The sequence below is a fragment of the Solenopsis invicta genome, chromosome 1, assembly GCF_016802725.1.
Source record: "Solenopsis invicta isolate M01_SB chromosome 1, UNIL_Sinv_3.0, whole genome shotgun sequence".
Lineage (NCBI taxonomy): Eukaryota > Metazoa > Arthropoda > Insecta > Hymenoptera > Formicidae > Solenopsis > Solenopsis invicta.
In genome coordinates this window covers 22,545,841-22,561,367 of record NC_052664.1, presented here as the reverse complement: position 1 = coordinate 22,561,367, position 15,527 = coordinate 22,545,841, and the positions used below count along the sequence as shown (strand labels likewise).

The 15,527-nt window shown below is 43.3% G+C and overlaps 2 protein-coding genes across 3 annotated transcripts in view; one reads left to right on the top strand and one right to left on the bottom strand.

Annotated features, from left to right (window-relative positions):
- Nucleotides 1-6,790, bottom strand: part of LOC105203739 (zinc finger protein 395) — a 95,688-nt gene extending 88,898 nt beyond the window's left edge. Inside the window, exon 1 of the mRNA XM_011172622.3 lies at nucleotides 5,144-6,790. Within this exon, the coding sequence (XP_011170924.1) occupies nucleotides 5,144-5,530 (387 nt within the window). The 5' untranslated portion in view covers nucleotides 5,531-6,790. The remainder of the gene's footprint in view (nucleotides 1-5,143) is intronic.
- Nucleotides 1-15,527, top strand: part of LOC105203738 (leucine-rich repeat-containing protein 52) — a 61,709-nt gene that overhangs the window by 45,278 nt on the left and 904 nt on the right. The window contains exons 1-3 of one of the 2 annotated variants that reach the window (XM_026131328.2): nucleotides 11,189-11,591; nucleotides 13,238-13,471; nucleotides 13,566-13,726. In XM_026131328.2, coding sequence (XP_025987113.1) covers nucleotides 11,355-11,591; nucleotides 13,238-13,471; nucleotides 13,566-13,726 — 632 coding nt within the window. In that variant the 5' untranslated portion in view covers nucleotides 11,189-11,354. Of the gene's footprint in view, nucleotides 1-11,188; nucleotides 11,592-13,237; nucleotides 13,472-13,565; nucleotides 13,727-15,527 lie in introns of those variants that run through there. The other variant, XM_026131329.2, reaches the window with a different exon arrangement.

Here is a 15,527-nt window from a genome sequence, read left to right as displayed (position 1 = left end):
ACTACAAGTGGAAATCTACACCTGCCTTGGGTGGAAACGTGACGAGTGATCGAACGACTAAAGATGCTGTCGTCAAGATCTTTTGGCACAGAAGCACGCTGTATTAGTCATTCCCAAGACGTCGAGCTAACCAGTTAATGCTGATGTGTTTCGCAATTCTTGCCTCCGCACAGATATCACGTTTTATAGAATACGTGATTAATAATTAAAATGTGCCGTCGTGTTTCCATCCGTATCTTAAATAACAATATCGCGACACGATATTTGTCTTCGCAGTTTGTCTTCCACGGATTAATGCGCGTGGAAAACATGTATAGCCTCAATCATTTACGTCATTAACCTTTAGCTCAGTTGCTTTTACGTCATTAACCTGACGGACTGCACATCTGTTCGACAAATATGTATTTTATTTTCTTGTCTTCACGTCGCCTTTTATGTTAATGGAAAGAGCTGTGCTTTACACTTGGATAAGTAAGCAAAGTTTACGCGTACCGTGACAATTTATAAAAAAAAAAATAGGCTTAATAGAGAGGTGACAATTTGAAGTTACACGCACATGGAAAATGCACACCTATGTGCACTCGGTGGTCGGTTGTTGACGCGACCAGTTAAAGGTTAATGGCGAATTAACATTTCGTCGTAAACTGGCGTGCGTGAGCGCGCCCGAAAATATCTATGCACCTTGCATAAAGCTATTGCGAGAGGAGTATGCAGAGAGAGATAGCACAGAAAACGTACGGAAGCCTCGAAAATTACCGCCTACACGTATTTACACTATCGAGCAAACAGCCTCCACTATTTACCGATTCACGGTTGAGCGACCTTCGGCGTCGTTAAAAATCCGCTGCACATACGCGCGCGCTAGCTTCTGCCTGCGATAGATTCCGCCTATCTGCATTATGCGCGTAAACAAAATGCCTTCGAATCGTTTGAAGGATCGTTTATTCTGCCTTGGGGAGTTCTATCGGGCTATTAATCGCGGCGCCTCGCGATTAGAGTTACAGGCGTCGACGCGACCGCGGTATTAAAACCTCTCTCACGATTCCCGAGGAATCGGTGCACGGCGCGATCGTGCGCCGTTTACACGCGTGCGTGTAACGGAAACGCAGCTCGCGAGGTTTCGCGAGGGAAAAGAAGGAAGAAAAGAGAGAGAGAGAGAGAGAGAGAGAGAGAGAGAGAGAGAGAGAGAGAGAGAGAGGGAGGGAGGGAGAGAGCGAGAAGGAAAGAAGTTTATGTAACGCCGATGTCTCGCGGTCGGCACAAAAATCACAGCCGGATACCGGTAATAGCAGCCTCCGCGCGATGCTACTACGCGACACAAAATATCACGTATTTGTCGCAAGAATTCGATCGTAAATCATAGACGCGCCAACGGTCGGTCGAGCGATCGTCGAAGCAGCACCGCGTCGTGCCACAATCGGGCGAGGGAGGAGGAGGAGGAAGAGGAGATAGAGGAGGGGATCGGAACGGAAGAGAAGGGGAGGGGAAGATACAATAAGAGTCGCGAGAGACCGGACGCGCACGCGGCGTACTACGCGGATCCGGTTCGTTTTTCCATGGCGCACCGCGGTTTCTGCGAAATGGAGCCGAGCCGCCGGTCACGCCTGAGCTGCCTAACGGAGGTAGAGAGATATTGCGTTAATGCGTTCCACGTGGGGTCACCCCGGTAGCCGGTGCACCGGCGAGTACTACCGTATCCGCTTCGCGCGGCGCACAGTAGAGTTGCGCTCGCACGGGCGCACGCACGCACGCACGCGCTCACGCACTCACGCACGCACACACTCACGCACGCACGCTCACAAACAGTCGCCGCCGGCTGCAGTGCCTCTCATTACGAATCTTACCGCGCCCACGTAGCGGTATCGCGACTACGTGTATTTCTCCGGCACGCTTCACCGAGCGTAATGGTATATACGTATTACCCGAGGGATAAAAAAGAAATCCCATCTCCCCTCTCTCGTCCCTCTTTGGGAAATTCCAATGGATGAGTATAAGCGCGCCTCGGTTGTTGTTAGGATTGGCGAGTACCGCTTGTTGTAAGTGGAGATTACGGACGGGATTTCGTGTTAATCTACGAGTCGATATTGAGATTTTCTTATCAAACATTGGTGTATCCATCCCGGAATAAAAAGAACGATTACCGTGAACCAATTTTATTACAGCAACCGAATTTGCGGCAATTATTACTTACGCATATTAAAATTATTGCCGCGTGTTGGAAACGAATATTTTGCTGCACGAGTAAACGGTGTGAAATAATTGCACTAATTGTTGGAAGTTTTTATTTTTCTTGTGTTAAACGGCATTTATCGTGACATACTTGCGCCGCAGCAATTCCGCGAGCGTGTAAAAATGGACGCGGCGGGATGGCACGTAATTCGAGTCGGCCCCGGCGAGAAAATTGACGGATCGCGCATCGTGTACGGCGTCGTGTGACGTCAACGACACGAGAAGTGTTTCCCTCTGTTAACCCACTCGTTAACCCGTCCGCTTATCGACTTTCAATTTTACCGTCGTCTCAAGTCTGTGGCGAGACGTTTCTTGGACCATGGCTTCGCAAAGTCACTGTATTTGGCACGGCGACATTGATATTGATAGCACGATATATATATATATATATATATATATATATATATATATATATAATATATATATATATATATGTATAATGTTGCTCTAAAAAATCTTGTTATCTTATTCAATGAATATGCTATTATCCCTCCTCCGTGGTCCAATTTTTTGTTGTTACTTTCTTAGTGCAACCGGGTCACTGGTGCCTAATAACGTTTTTGAAAGAGTTTTAAAAAATATGAAAAAATTCTGGTACGCTCTTTCAGCATTCCCGAATATGATTTCACAATTGTTTGACCAGAAACGTTTTACATTTTTTTTATTGTATGTGTCCGAATTTGAGGCAGAATGATTTAAAATTGAAAATTCCCTCGGGTCTTCGAATACTCAGTTGGACCACAGAGAATTATTAATTTTATAAAATAATAATTTTCGCCGCTTGTTTAAAGTTATATAGTATAATACAATTCAAATCCCACCTCGGAGATTTTAATAATCTCGTACTTTTATCGACAAATAAGAAAAAAAAAGATAAACAGTTATTTTGCATTTGCAAAAATCTGCATTGTTTCAAAAAGGGGACACAAGATTGGACAGGTCATTTTTTTTCAAAGAATACATTGATCAATTTAAAAATTGAAAGTTGCAAACGAAGATGATTCGCAGGTTTAAAGAGAAGACCCTGAGGCGATAAATACATTAAAATACGATTAATGTTAACAAGTCATTTTTTATCATTATTTATCATTTTTCGATGAAGAAAATAGTCGTAATTTGTAAAAATTAAACGTTTTAGAATTTGTTGCACGTTGTCGTCTCTCTAAATTTTCTCGTTGCGGGAAACGCACACTTTTCCAGCAAAAGTGGAAGGCGAGAGGCGAAACAGGGTTAAAGGTGGCGGCGGTCGGATTCTCCGGAGCCGGCGTTCTACCAACGCGCGCTCGAATTGGGATGCAACGCGTGACGAGGTGAAGCTTTTCCCTCTTTCCCTCTCGCCGTCTCCCATCATCTATCCCGTCAACGCAGCGAGAGAGAGAGAGAGAGAGAGAGAGAGAAGGAGGATCGCGCTCATGCGCACCGCGTAAATGGGGCAAGCCACTCGATCGTCCACTTTAGGAACGGGGTCACGAAAATTAAATTTTCTGATTAACGACACACGCGCGCATCGGCGTCCCCGTCGGCCGCGCCGATGTGTTTCACGGCTCCTCTTTCTTTTTAATAGCTCGCGTATCTTTATCCGGTGTCGCCCGGGATATCGCGCTCGCCGGGACATAAAGCTTTAATATAAAGCGCGCGCGGATTCGATCGGCAAAGAGAGAGAAGCTGGGGCAGACGCCTGTAGAGCACAGCGATGACGCCTCCAGATCGGAGCGCGCCTACTAAATCGTCGATATCGGAAGGTTCGTGTGGTCGTCGTAAAGAGGGAAAATCGCGGCCAGTGCATCACCTGACGAAATTAGATCACGCTCGGATCCCGCGCGTCCCATCGAGCGGGCGGACGGACGGGCGGGCGAGCGAGCGAGCGAGCGAGCGTGTATACCACTCCGCTCCGGTGGAGCCCGGGGGGGCACGCGCGATCGCTGCACGATTTACGGTTAGCGCGCGCGCAAGCGCGTTTGGCTCTCGCTCTTTTGACGCGCCACGCTCCGTGCCTGCTGCTGCTGCTGCTGCTGCTGCTGCTGCTGCTGCTGCGTCGTGCGAGCGAGAGTCCCCGGGATATGACGCCATATCTCGTACGCGCTGCGCGAGTATACGCCCGATATTACGCCTTCGATTCAACTTAATCCTCTTAAGGATCGTTAACCCGCTACGCGCCAAAAATATCCGAATCGCGTCGACGCGAATACAACTCTATACAACCGGCGCGGGATGCAAAGCTTTTACTTTCGCGAACTTGGCGATTTTGAATCTCGTTCGGAACGCGGGGAAAATACGCGCAGCTTCCACCAATTTTGAAGAACGTCGCGTGGAAAGACCGAAGTTAGCAAAGTTGGGATAAAAGCACCGAAAGTGCTTTTTATCGAGAAAACTGGCGCGCATGCAATTTTTCGAGATCTCTACAGATAGATTTTTAAACTTTGGCGGATATCGTGAAATTTTTTGAAACTTGATTTATGCGCACATCTACGCGCGATAACGCCAAGTCGCTTTATATCGTGTATAAGGAAAACCAGATAGCCAGATTGTCGAATGGAGATATATATATATATATATATATATATATATATATATATAACATGTATATGTATATACAGATATCCAATTAAATCCAATCAAGAAATTTTGAATTTCACGGCGCGAGCGATACCGATAAAATTTGACAGTGATGTCACGAACACGCTCCCGCGCGGCGATCAGCAGTTCGCGACAGATACACGCGCGGGAGCGTCGCACGTACGCACGCACGCACGCACGCACGCACGCACGCACACACACACACACACACACACACACACACACACACACACACACACACACACACACACACACACACACACATACACACACGCGCGCGCACGCACACACACACGCACGCACGCACACGCACAATGTAAGTTGCCGACGGACTCACCTCCTGTCCGTTCGGGGCAATGACCACGTCCACCTCGTCGAGATGCTGGCGATGCTCCGTGACCTCCGCGTGGATCTCCCTACCGTTGTACGTTAGATAAACCTTCTGACCGGGTACCAGCCGCGCGCCAGTGACGGAACCGAAGCCCGGCCCGATGAGATCGCGGTCCGAGTACTCCTTGGGGCTCGGTGGGCTGCCGCCCGTGATGTCGAAGCGCACGGAGTACAAGGTCTTGGACGTGACGCTCTTCTGGCCCGGCGACTGCTCGGCGGTCTGCGGCGTCTTCACAGCGCAAATGGCGCCGCTGTAATATTTGCCGTCCTGACCGGGAGCGCACACCCTGGTGCCGATTATGCTGCGCTTCGCCAGCCTCTTACCCGTCGACATTATTTGCAACTTCTACTAGAAGCGACGCGATATCACTCGGTTTTTTTTGCGCAGAAATCGGTAGGCTTCTTGTCTCACGCTCTTCTTTCTTCTACCTCCTCCTTTTCTTCTTCTTCGCAGCGAAGGATCACTCGATCGCTCTTGCCGATCGTTTTCTCGCGCGGAGTCCCGTTGCGCGAGGCAACACTCGTCGTCGTTGGACGCGTGACGCCACACGAAACATTCACGCGACGATTCACGTGCTCCCGTCCACTTGACACTTATTGTTTCGGGACACTTTGTGTCTCTTTCGCTCTCCCTCTCTCGCTTTCTCTCGGTTCTCACCAGTGTTCGTAGGGACGGCTGCCGTGGAGTTGACGGTAAACGATCCACCACCGTAGAGTCACGTCGTCGGATGCAGGGAGCCACGCGTACGGAACGCAAAAGTTCAAAATTCAAAGTGCATAGCAACGCGCACGAACACGCACGCACGCACGCCTACGAGAGACACGCTGCTCGCCGGAAGTTGACGTCACGCGCGCACTTCTGGACAGAAAAAAAAGGGAGTCGATCCCTTTAAATTCGCGGTGATCACAGCAGCAACAGCAGGAGCAGCAGCGGCGCGTCGAACACGCCGCACGCCACGAGCGTGAATTCCTAAGGAGAGCAGCTCGGGACTCGCTTTCTCTCGCTCTATCTCTGTTATCCCGCTTTAGGTCATCGTACCGACCAGCAGCAGCCAGCAGCTTCCCTCGTCACGCACCAATCACGCCGTCGTCTTCGTCGCCGTCGTCGTGTACCTGCCACCGACGGCGGTGGCAGTGTTTAAAACTCGCGGAGGAGCGCGCCGGAGGGGTAGTGGGAGGGCGGGGGGAGGGGTGGAGAGGATCGGAGTCCCGCAGGAATCTCTCTATCTCTCTCTCTTTCGCGCGCGCTTAAACGCCGAAGGGACGCGGCGGCCTCCGCGGCCTGAACACAGAACTCAGCGTATCAACAAAGCGGCGTGCACCGTCGCCCGCGTTCGTCACGCCGTCCGCATATTCGAGGCACTTCGTGATCGATTCGTGGCGATGTGTTGGCGTGCACACGGCTGACAGCATAATAATACGTGGCTAACGCGCGCCGACGTTAGACGGAGGTCCGGTGCTAGACGGCGTCCTAGCCGGGTCGTTAGACTCGAACGTTTAATAGCGATCCGCACGGGAGAAGAACTCGCGGCGCCCGACATGTGACGCACAGCTGAGCGACCGGGAGGGACTGAGGACAGACTGCCAAGCGGCTTTCACTGCGCCGGCCGGCCGCCCGCCCGTCCGGGAAAAACAGCTGATAGATAACAACAAAGCCACGTGACCCGGCCCCGAGCGCCGATTGGTCGCTCGCGCTGACCTACTTACTCCGATTGGCCCGCCGCCCGGACAACGAAGCGAACGGGAAAAAATCGCAGGCTTAGAAGCCTAGGCAAAGAGCGCCTGCTCGACGAGATGCTCCACTCCACTGCACCCGCCCCTTCCCCCTCCCCCACCCTTTCCAACCTCTCTCTCCCTTCCCGTGCGGGCGGCGGGCGTGCGTACTAAGCGGCGATGCGCGGCGGAGGTGGCGGCGACGGCGGCGGCGTTCCCGGCGTTTCTACGAAACGACGCGAGCGAGCGTACCTCTCGCCGCTCACGATGTCGACGACGACGACGATGATAAGATGTACGCTCGCTCATGAGGGTTCTCTCTTTCCAGAGATCGGTTCATGGACAAATGTATAAAGTGGAGGAGAATGATTGGGATTCGTTTAATCTTAATCCGTCATGGCGGCGATCAGCTGTTGCCGACGCTACGCACGCCCGGACGGCGTTGTTTTTCGTCGTCAGCTGAGAAGCCCGCGGTGACGAAACGACCGACGCGAACGACCGATCGCCGTTGCGCGGGGCAAAGCCCTCTCGCTCCGCGAGACGTTCCTGCCACCGCTGCCCGCCATCTCCCACTCCTTCCCTCTCCGGCGTTACCATACTGCGCCCTGTTCCTCGGAAAATACGTCGTATCTCGGCGAAAATCCGCCGCGAGGGATCATCTGCACGCGCATCGGACCCCGAGGTCGTCTCGCTTGCGTTCTACGTTGCGTTTTCGCAGAGTCGAGCCGGGCTTTCCGCTTCAGCTGTCAGTGCTGGTCGGCCATTCTGCGTCAGCTGAGTCGCCCGGTGACGACACACGACGAGTGGAGGGTCTGCGTACGAGCGAGCGCGCGCGCACGCCCAGGACGCCGTGCCGGCCGCACGCGCGACTCCGCTGATCCACTGGGCGGAGTGCGTCGTTTTTGCACCAGCAACGACGGTAGACATTTGCAAAGCTCGCCTCGGAACGTTCAACGACAATGGAGATTATACGAACGCATTGTCGTTGTCCGTTATACGTGTCGTACTCTTTCCTCTCTCTTTCTCTCTCGTTACTCGAAACGAACGAGGTGTGCATTGCGCACCGCCGCCGTGCATCGCGTCGGCGTCATCATCGCAGGCCGGTATTTTGTTGGTGAGGCAGGCCGAGGGGACGCGCGCGCGTCAGCTGAGGGCGCCAGTGATGAAACGCGGAAGAGTGGATGGTCTACGAGAGCCGGGCGACGACGCCGCCGCTGCCGTTTCGACTCCCTCCCGTTCCCGGCGTCCGGCGACGCGTCGCAGCGAATGCGCCTTTTCCTCGACACCGATGCGACACCCGATCGCGGACGCTCATCCCGTCGAGCGTGACGCCAAGCTTCCGATGCGTTAATTGTCCCTTCGATCGATCGCCGGCTTGCGGCCGATTCGCCAAGGTGCGGAATCACCGCTTTGCCGGACGCGCGGATCGTCATGGCGGCGCGCGGAGGACGCGCGATGAAAATGGCCGGAAGATGTTGTGAGGGGGACGGGCGGACATAGAGGGAGACGAGAGAAGGGGAAAAGGGAGAGAAAGAGAGAGAGAGAGAGAAGGCGGACCGACGAAATAGAAGGCAACGGTCCACGGTGTTCCCAGCGGCACGCAGCCTATCCTAGATTTATTTCCGTGGACGTTGCGTAATATGCGCGCCTCGTTGGTTAGCTCGGTAACCGCTGACCCTCATTACAAGTACAGAGGAAGGATAATGAGCGGCCGTTCGTGCCCCAAAATCCTCGATGACTCTCTCGTTTCCTTCCCATTAACTCGCCGTGATCCGTCATATCTTGATATCTCGACTCTTTAACGAATGACTAATTTAGGTTTATTGTCGCACCCTGCGTCCCGACGTCAGAGATTCCTAGGAAGCGAAACGTCAGCGGCACAGTTTGGCAGAATGTTCCGGCAGCTTGACATCAATCGCGTCCACGTTCAAACGGAATCTAAGCAGAATCTACCATTTCATAACCATTTAAATGATACATTCCCTTTAAATAGTTACGAAATGGCAGATTGTGCTCGGTTGCTGCACTCAAACTACTGTCATATTCCGCTAACGGATTCCATCATAGTTCTGCTGATATTTTGCCGAAAAAATTTGTTGCAGACACTTTGTAAAATTTGTTTTTTACAGATTTAGTCGTTTGGGTTGTTTACACTTACATTTCTGTGTATATTATATTTATATGCACAAACGCGATTGTCGACATTAATGCATTAGCTCTGTTGATAATAGACAAATAAATATACATCTACATTTTGTTGTAAGTTTATAATCTTATATTATTCTTGAAAAAAGCGCCGCGAGATTATTAGCCTCTGAAACCAAAAGACAATACTTACTTCACTTTTGTTATTATTCACATTATCTTAATTAATTTAAAAAGACAATATTCCCTCTTCCTGGCTGTATGTAGCTGAAGAAATAAACATTTATTCCATTCAAAGAGACAATATTTTTCTTTTATTTAATAATGAGACTAGGCACTACGCTTTGCACGCGCTATTTAAGTTTTTATTTTTTACTTTTTGAAAATAAATTGCATTAAGGACCTTCTATTAATGCACATTTCTACAAATTAGCATTTGCTAACTCGACGATGACAGCTGCTCACAAAGTTAGCGCAGCAAAAAACCAAGAAGCGAAAAAACCACAACAATCGAGAATGTAAAAATAAAAAAGAGGTATGTAAAAGCGATACCTAAAATTTTTGAAAGTTTGAATTCTTCAACATCTACTCAAACTTCAAGAAATACATTATGTATATTGCATCAACCATTTTTAATTTGGAAATTTTGAAAATATAATTTATATATTCGTCCATAATAACCTAAAGAAGCTGTATAAAATAGAAATTTATTGCTTCAGCTTACAATGCCAAGAAGGGACTTGATTTACATCGATGAAAGTCTTAACCCATTCATCCGTTCATACTCATTCTATTCACTTGTTTGACCCCTGTTCTATAAACAAAACTATACCTAAATTTAATCGTATCCGAAACTTACTACTAGTGACTACGCCCGCCTGACTAGCTCCGTTTTACACTGTCCTGCCATCTGTGCAATTTCATCCTATTATCTAATTATATGTTCTCTATTACCTATTCCTTCGTCTGTTGCTGTTTACAATTTACACTTTACGTTTTTCGTTATTCAATTCTTACTATCTTCTTGCTTCTATAAGAAGCTATATAAACAATTATTTATTTTAATTAATTTTTAATTATTATTTGCATTTTGGTTTGCTATATATAAATCAGCCATTTTTAACATTAAAATTTAGAATACATATTTGTAATACGTATTCGTGATCAGCGACAAAAAACAAATTTAATAAATATTTGTAATAATTAATTATACAATTATTTAATTTAATAATTATAATCGTTAATTAATTACGCAATTATTATATTTATATTAACAACCAATCACAAACGCAAAAAAGAGGCTTAGATGGCATGGTAAATTTAAAATAAAAGGATAAAAATGAAAATAATACATATTATAATAATCTAAATGATCTGGAAAATTATTAGTTTTTAATCTTATTTTTTTTAAATTGAAATTAAACTTTTCTTTCCGTCGTTATTTTTTCTCTGAATTGGACTCGCAATGGAAAAACAAGACGGAAGCAACAAACGGGCAGTAACTTTAACGTATACATTTTTCATTCTTGTGTGTATCCCAAAAGTTGGTCGCGTACGCAATGTCGGCGTGCACTTTACAGCACCGGAAAACTTGGGGAAAGTTCGCACTATTATCCCGGACTAAAGCCGGGTGAGTGTTTTTCTTCTCCGGCGAAGAATTGCGCGGGGCCTTATCGCGCGTTTCTTTCGGCTTGTGGTAGAGGCACTTTTTCCTCGAAACGTCCCGTTTTACGATCGGACAATGCCATTGTTTGCGCTCGACGAGCGTACTTTGCCGTTCCCGCAAAATTTGTATAGAAAGACACCCTCTAATTTTTCGAAAGGTTCTGTATTATAGACAATTCGAAAATTGAACAGAAAAAAGTGGACAAAAGGTACGAACAATATGTTTTTCTGACAGGTAAAATTGTGTGTACCTATTATTTTAAAAATTCCGTGTTTAGGTCTCCGTTCCGGTAATCAACCTCTTTTTTTTTGTTTGAGAGTTTGGCAAGGTTGCTTTCCTCTTCTTGTGGCTGGGCTATCTCTCGCTATCTCTCGGCCGCAAATTCTTGGAAAGTGCGATATATGAGCAGGACGATACGATACGACGCGGCGGTATGACGAATATACACGCTTCGTCATTCGTACGCTTGGTATACGTGGTTAAGATAAGATTACATCCAGTACACGACAGTTTTGTGCCCGGTTAAGACGGGGCGACGGAGAATCCGTCGATCGGACGTCTCGAGAAAACGTTAGGGAGCGATAATGTCGGACGGCGAGGCCGTCGAATTCGGCTCTTGTACGTGCGCTTTGTCATGACGCGCAAGGCTGTCAGGATCTGGCTCGTCGCCTTCATCCTCGACGCGGTTACACTCGGCCTGACGTCGGAATGGTGCCCGACGTTTTGCGTGTGCGATACCTGGTACGAGTTGCAGCACGCTTCGTGTACCGGACGCCATCTTTATAGCATTCATACAGGTGCGCCGAGTACCGTGCAAGCCCTGGATCTGTCGAATAACTCGATATCAATTTTAAATAATTACGAACTGGCTGTGAGTATCGCGCGAGAGAGTAGCGTTTAAAGAGACTCACTCGGGTTCGGGCGCATCTTTAAAAGTACAAATCCACATAAATAAAAAAAAATATCTTTTAGATTTCTAAAAGATATCTTGCCATGTCTTGTGGTGTCTTACATTTTTTCGAAAAGTTTTGAAAAATATTTTTGTGCTGTCATTTATATAGGAGATGTTTTGAGGATATCTTTTAGAAATCTATGAGACATTTTATGTGACAAACGTCTTAAAAATATCTATTAAGATGCTTTCTATAGACAGCTTTCTATAGACCTTTTAGAAATTTTATAAGTTTAGTTATCTTTGATAAAATATTTTTAGAAATTTTTTAGTTTTTTTACACAACTTCTAGACTCTCTTTTAGAAATATCATAAAATTATTATTATTATTATTATAAGATATCTTTTATATATGCACAAGACCTTGATGTTTTCTCCGTTATATATCAATTTGTTTTTTTTATTTACAATTAAATAAAATACTACAACCTTTAGATAAAAATAAACGCCAAATTGTAAAGCAAATTTGTGTAGGAATGGGTGTAGCGAATTTGTATAAGGATGGGTGTCTTGAACACGTGCGAGTAAAGCAGGGTTAACGAACGGTAACGGTTATCTTTTACAAAGTAACGTCTCCAATTCCAGGCTTATTACATCATTAATCATTTGTATTTTTGAACTTGGTTTTTGAATGTCCTGATAGGTATTTTTAGGAGACACACACGCTTTCAAAAAGTAAACTACCTGATATTTTAATAACATTTTGTAACACTTTGGTGAATTACCTGAAGAATCCGTCAGTTTGACTGTCAAAGTTTCTGTAGTGACGAAAAAAAAACATTTCTTATTCTTAACATTAATAGTTTTTGCAAACAATATTGTTTACTAAAACTAATAATGTTAAGAACAGAAATTTTATATAAAACTATTCTTAACATTATTAGTTTTAGCATACAATGAAACTTTTATAATGATAGAAAAACACTTTCTGTTCGATACAAGATGACAATCGGGAAGTTGCTAATTAAAGAATCGTGGTTTTGTAGTAAAGTGAACAGAATAGAATAAATTAAATAATGGCTTGCAAGAAATTTTCATTATTTTAATTAGCATGTATTATACACCAGCATATATGGAAAAAAAATATGTTTATGAACGTGTAAGAAAATTTGAAAATTTGGCTAGTTGTATGGCACAGTAATTTATAATGAGACGACATGGGCAACCATTTTATGAAAGAAATTTATCTGGAATTCTTCGAATATAGCTATAGTTATCTAAAAAAATGTAATAAATATTTTTAAAAGCATTTTGAATAATATACAAATTCAGATGGTCATTATTTTGAAAACATATCGCTAAATCATATAACCAAAAGAATTGTTAGCACTTTTTTATAATATTGATTTGTGCAAATGCATACACGTATATTTCTTCATATTACGTGCTAATAAAAATGACAAAGTTTTTTTTGTAGTATAGCATTTAATTCATCTCATTCTGTCATTACTCATTACGAAACAGACATTTAGTTTCAGCAATTTTTCAACAGTCATTCCGCATATAGCTGAAATTCCAAATATAATCTTGGGACACCTTATGTGTAACATTTTTACTTATTTTAGGAAGCAGGGTTGACGAGGCTTAAATATCTCAATCTGTCCACAAATGCAATCAGCGAAATTGGTCTAAACGCTTTTAATGGATTATCCGAGTTGACGGTTTTGGATCTATCCCGAAATCACCTTTATTATCTCTTGCCGAGTATTTTTACGTTAACAAAGAGTTTGCGAATTTTACGTTTGTCTAAAAATAATTTCAATTCTCATGTACCGAAACTGGAGTGCCCCTGGCTTACGGTAATAATGAAAATATGAATTAAAAGTTTCTATCAATTTTGTATTTACACATGTATATATTTAATTTGAAAATTACTACATGAACTTTGTTTAGGAATTAACTCTGGATTCGTGTCGAATTAGCCATGTGCCGGTGGACATGTTCAATGGACTTCCGCATCTTCGTATCCTCGATCTTTCCAATAATTTGATGATTCGATTGGATGGCGTTGCTCTTGAAAAATTAAAATTCTTAAGAATATTATCAATAGAAGGGTAAGATGATGAAATATTTATCGTACAATTTTGTTAAATGTTAACTTTTATACGAAGGTGAGAGTAAATATTTATCCGCAGTTTTTATACTACTGTTTATGTTGTATGCAACAATATTTACATGTTAAACTTTTGGTTTTGCTCAATCAAATTTCGTATTGTTTTCATTAAATAAATATAAGCTCCATCGTTCTCTGAATGTTTGTAGTACTTGTATCAAAGAACATGACATAAATGTGTATTTATATCATGCCAAAGAACTGCGAGCACTGATTTGTTTTTTTTTATGAGCTGAAATTCATAGAAGGCTTTTAACACAATATAAAGACAGTGTTTTATTACAACGAAGGGTTTATAAATAGATTGAGAAGTTTAAAAAACAGTCGAATAAGTGTTGAGCGTGAAGAAGAATGGACGTCCGTTCAACTTCACTACCGATAACAATATTGAACAAGTGCATACTTTGAGTCTGAAGAACCGAGGAGCGATTATTATTTGAGTTATTAAAAAAGAAATCCTAAGAGGCCGTCAATTTTCTTCGGACCAATACGTGAAAGATAATTGATCACAACTATTACAACTAAAAAAATTTTTTTGAAAGCATAAACAATCTCGTGCAACGCTCGACTAAGTGCGCTTTAGTGAAGCAAGGACTGTGTGAAAAAATAACATTTTTAAATTCTCTATACAGTAGTATAAGTTATAATAAATACAGTGCGGATTAATATTGACTCGTCCTAATTTTTTATACATGCTATTATAAATTTAATTTCAAGACTTTCATAAACCAAATAACATATTTCTAGGGTTGGGAAGTAACACGTTACTTGGAATGCTGTTACAGTTACTTTTTTTTTTAGTAACGGACTGGTAACGGCGTTACCTTTCATTTTACTAACTGTTATGGTAACATAGTTATGTTTTTTTCATGCAGTGACAGTATAACGAATTTAACTTAGTAATTATTATTATTATTGTTATTGGTTTATAACATCTTAAAACTATATTTAAGATAGTTTTAAATATAACAGATTATATATATATATATAAATACCAGTTTAAGATAGTTTTAAATATAACAGATTATATATATATATATAAATACCAGTTGGAGACTGAAGATTAAACACACACACATAACAGATATTGTCACGTTCAAAACGTAGAAAGTAACGATAAAAGTAACTTAGAATTTAGGTAATTTATAATTTGAATTCTAAGTTACTTTCATCGTTACTTTTTACATTTTAGAGCTATCTATGACAATATCTGTTATGTACAATCCTTAATCTCTAACTGGTATTCGCGCGCATAATCCGTTGTTATGTTTAAAACTATCTTAAATGTAGTTTTAAGATGTTATAAACTAATCATATTGTCACATACATTTTAAGAACAATTTTGAGTTTAAAATTATTATTTATTATTATATGCTAAAACTTTTAAACACAAAATTGAGCCAAAAAGAAATTTCATTGTATTTATGAATTTAATAAGAACTAACATTTTTTAATTTATATTTTGAACATTTTTAAATCTTTTTCTTTAAATTTTTTGTGGCCTTGTAAAAATACAAAATATTGTTTTCGTTAATGTTTTAGCAAAATTAGAAAAGTAAATTTTACGTTTAATTTGATCGTATTTTAGCACTTAAAAAAAATAAGAAAATAGCAAGTCGTTATTTTTTACATAACGATAACGATAAAGAATTATTTTTAAATAACTTCTTCAAATAAACCTGCATATCTCATTGTTCGGTACGCACGCAATATACGTTTATTTATAAAGTACAAAAAAATGA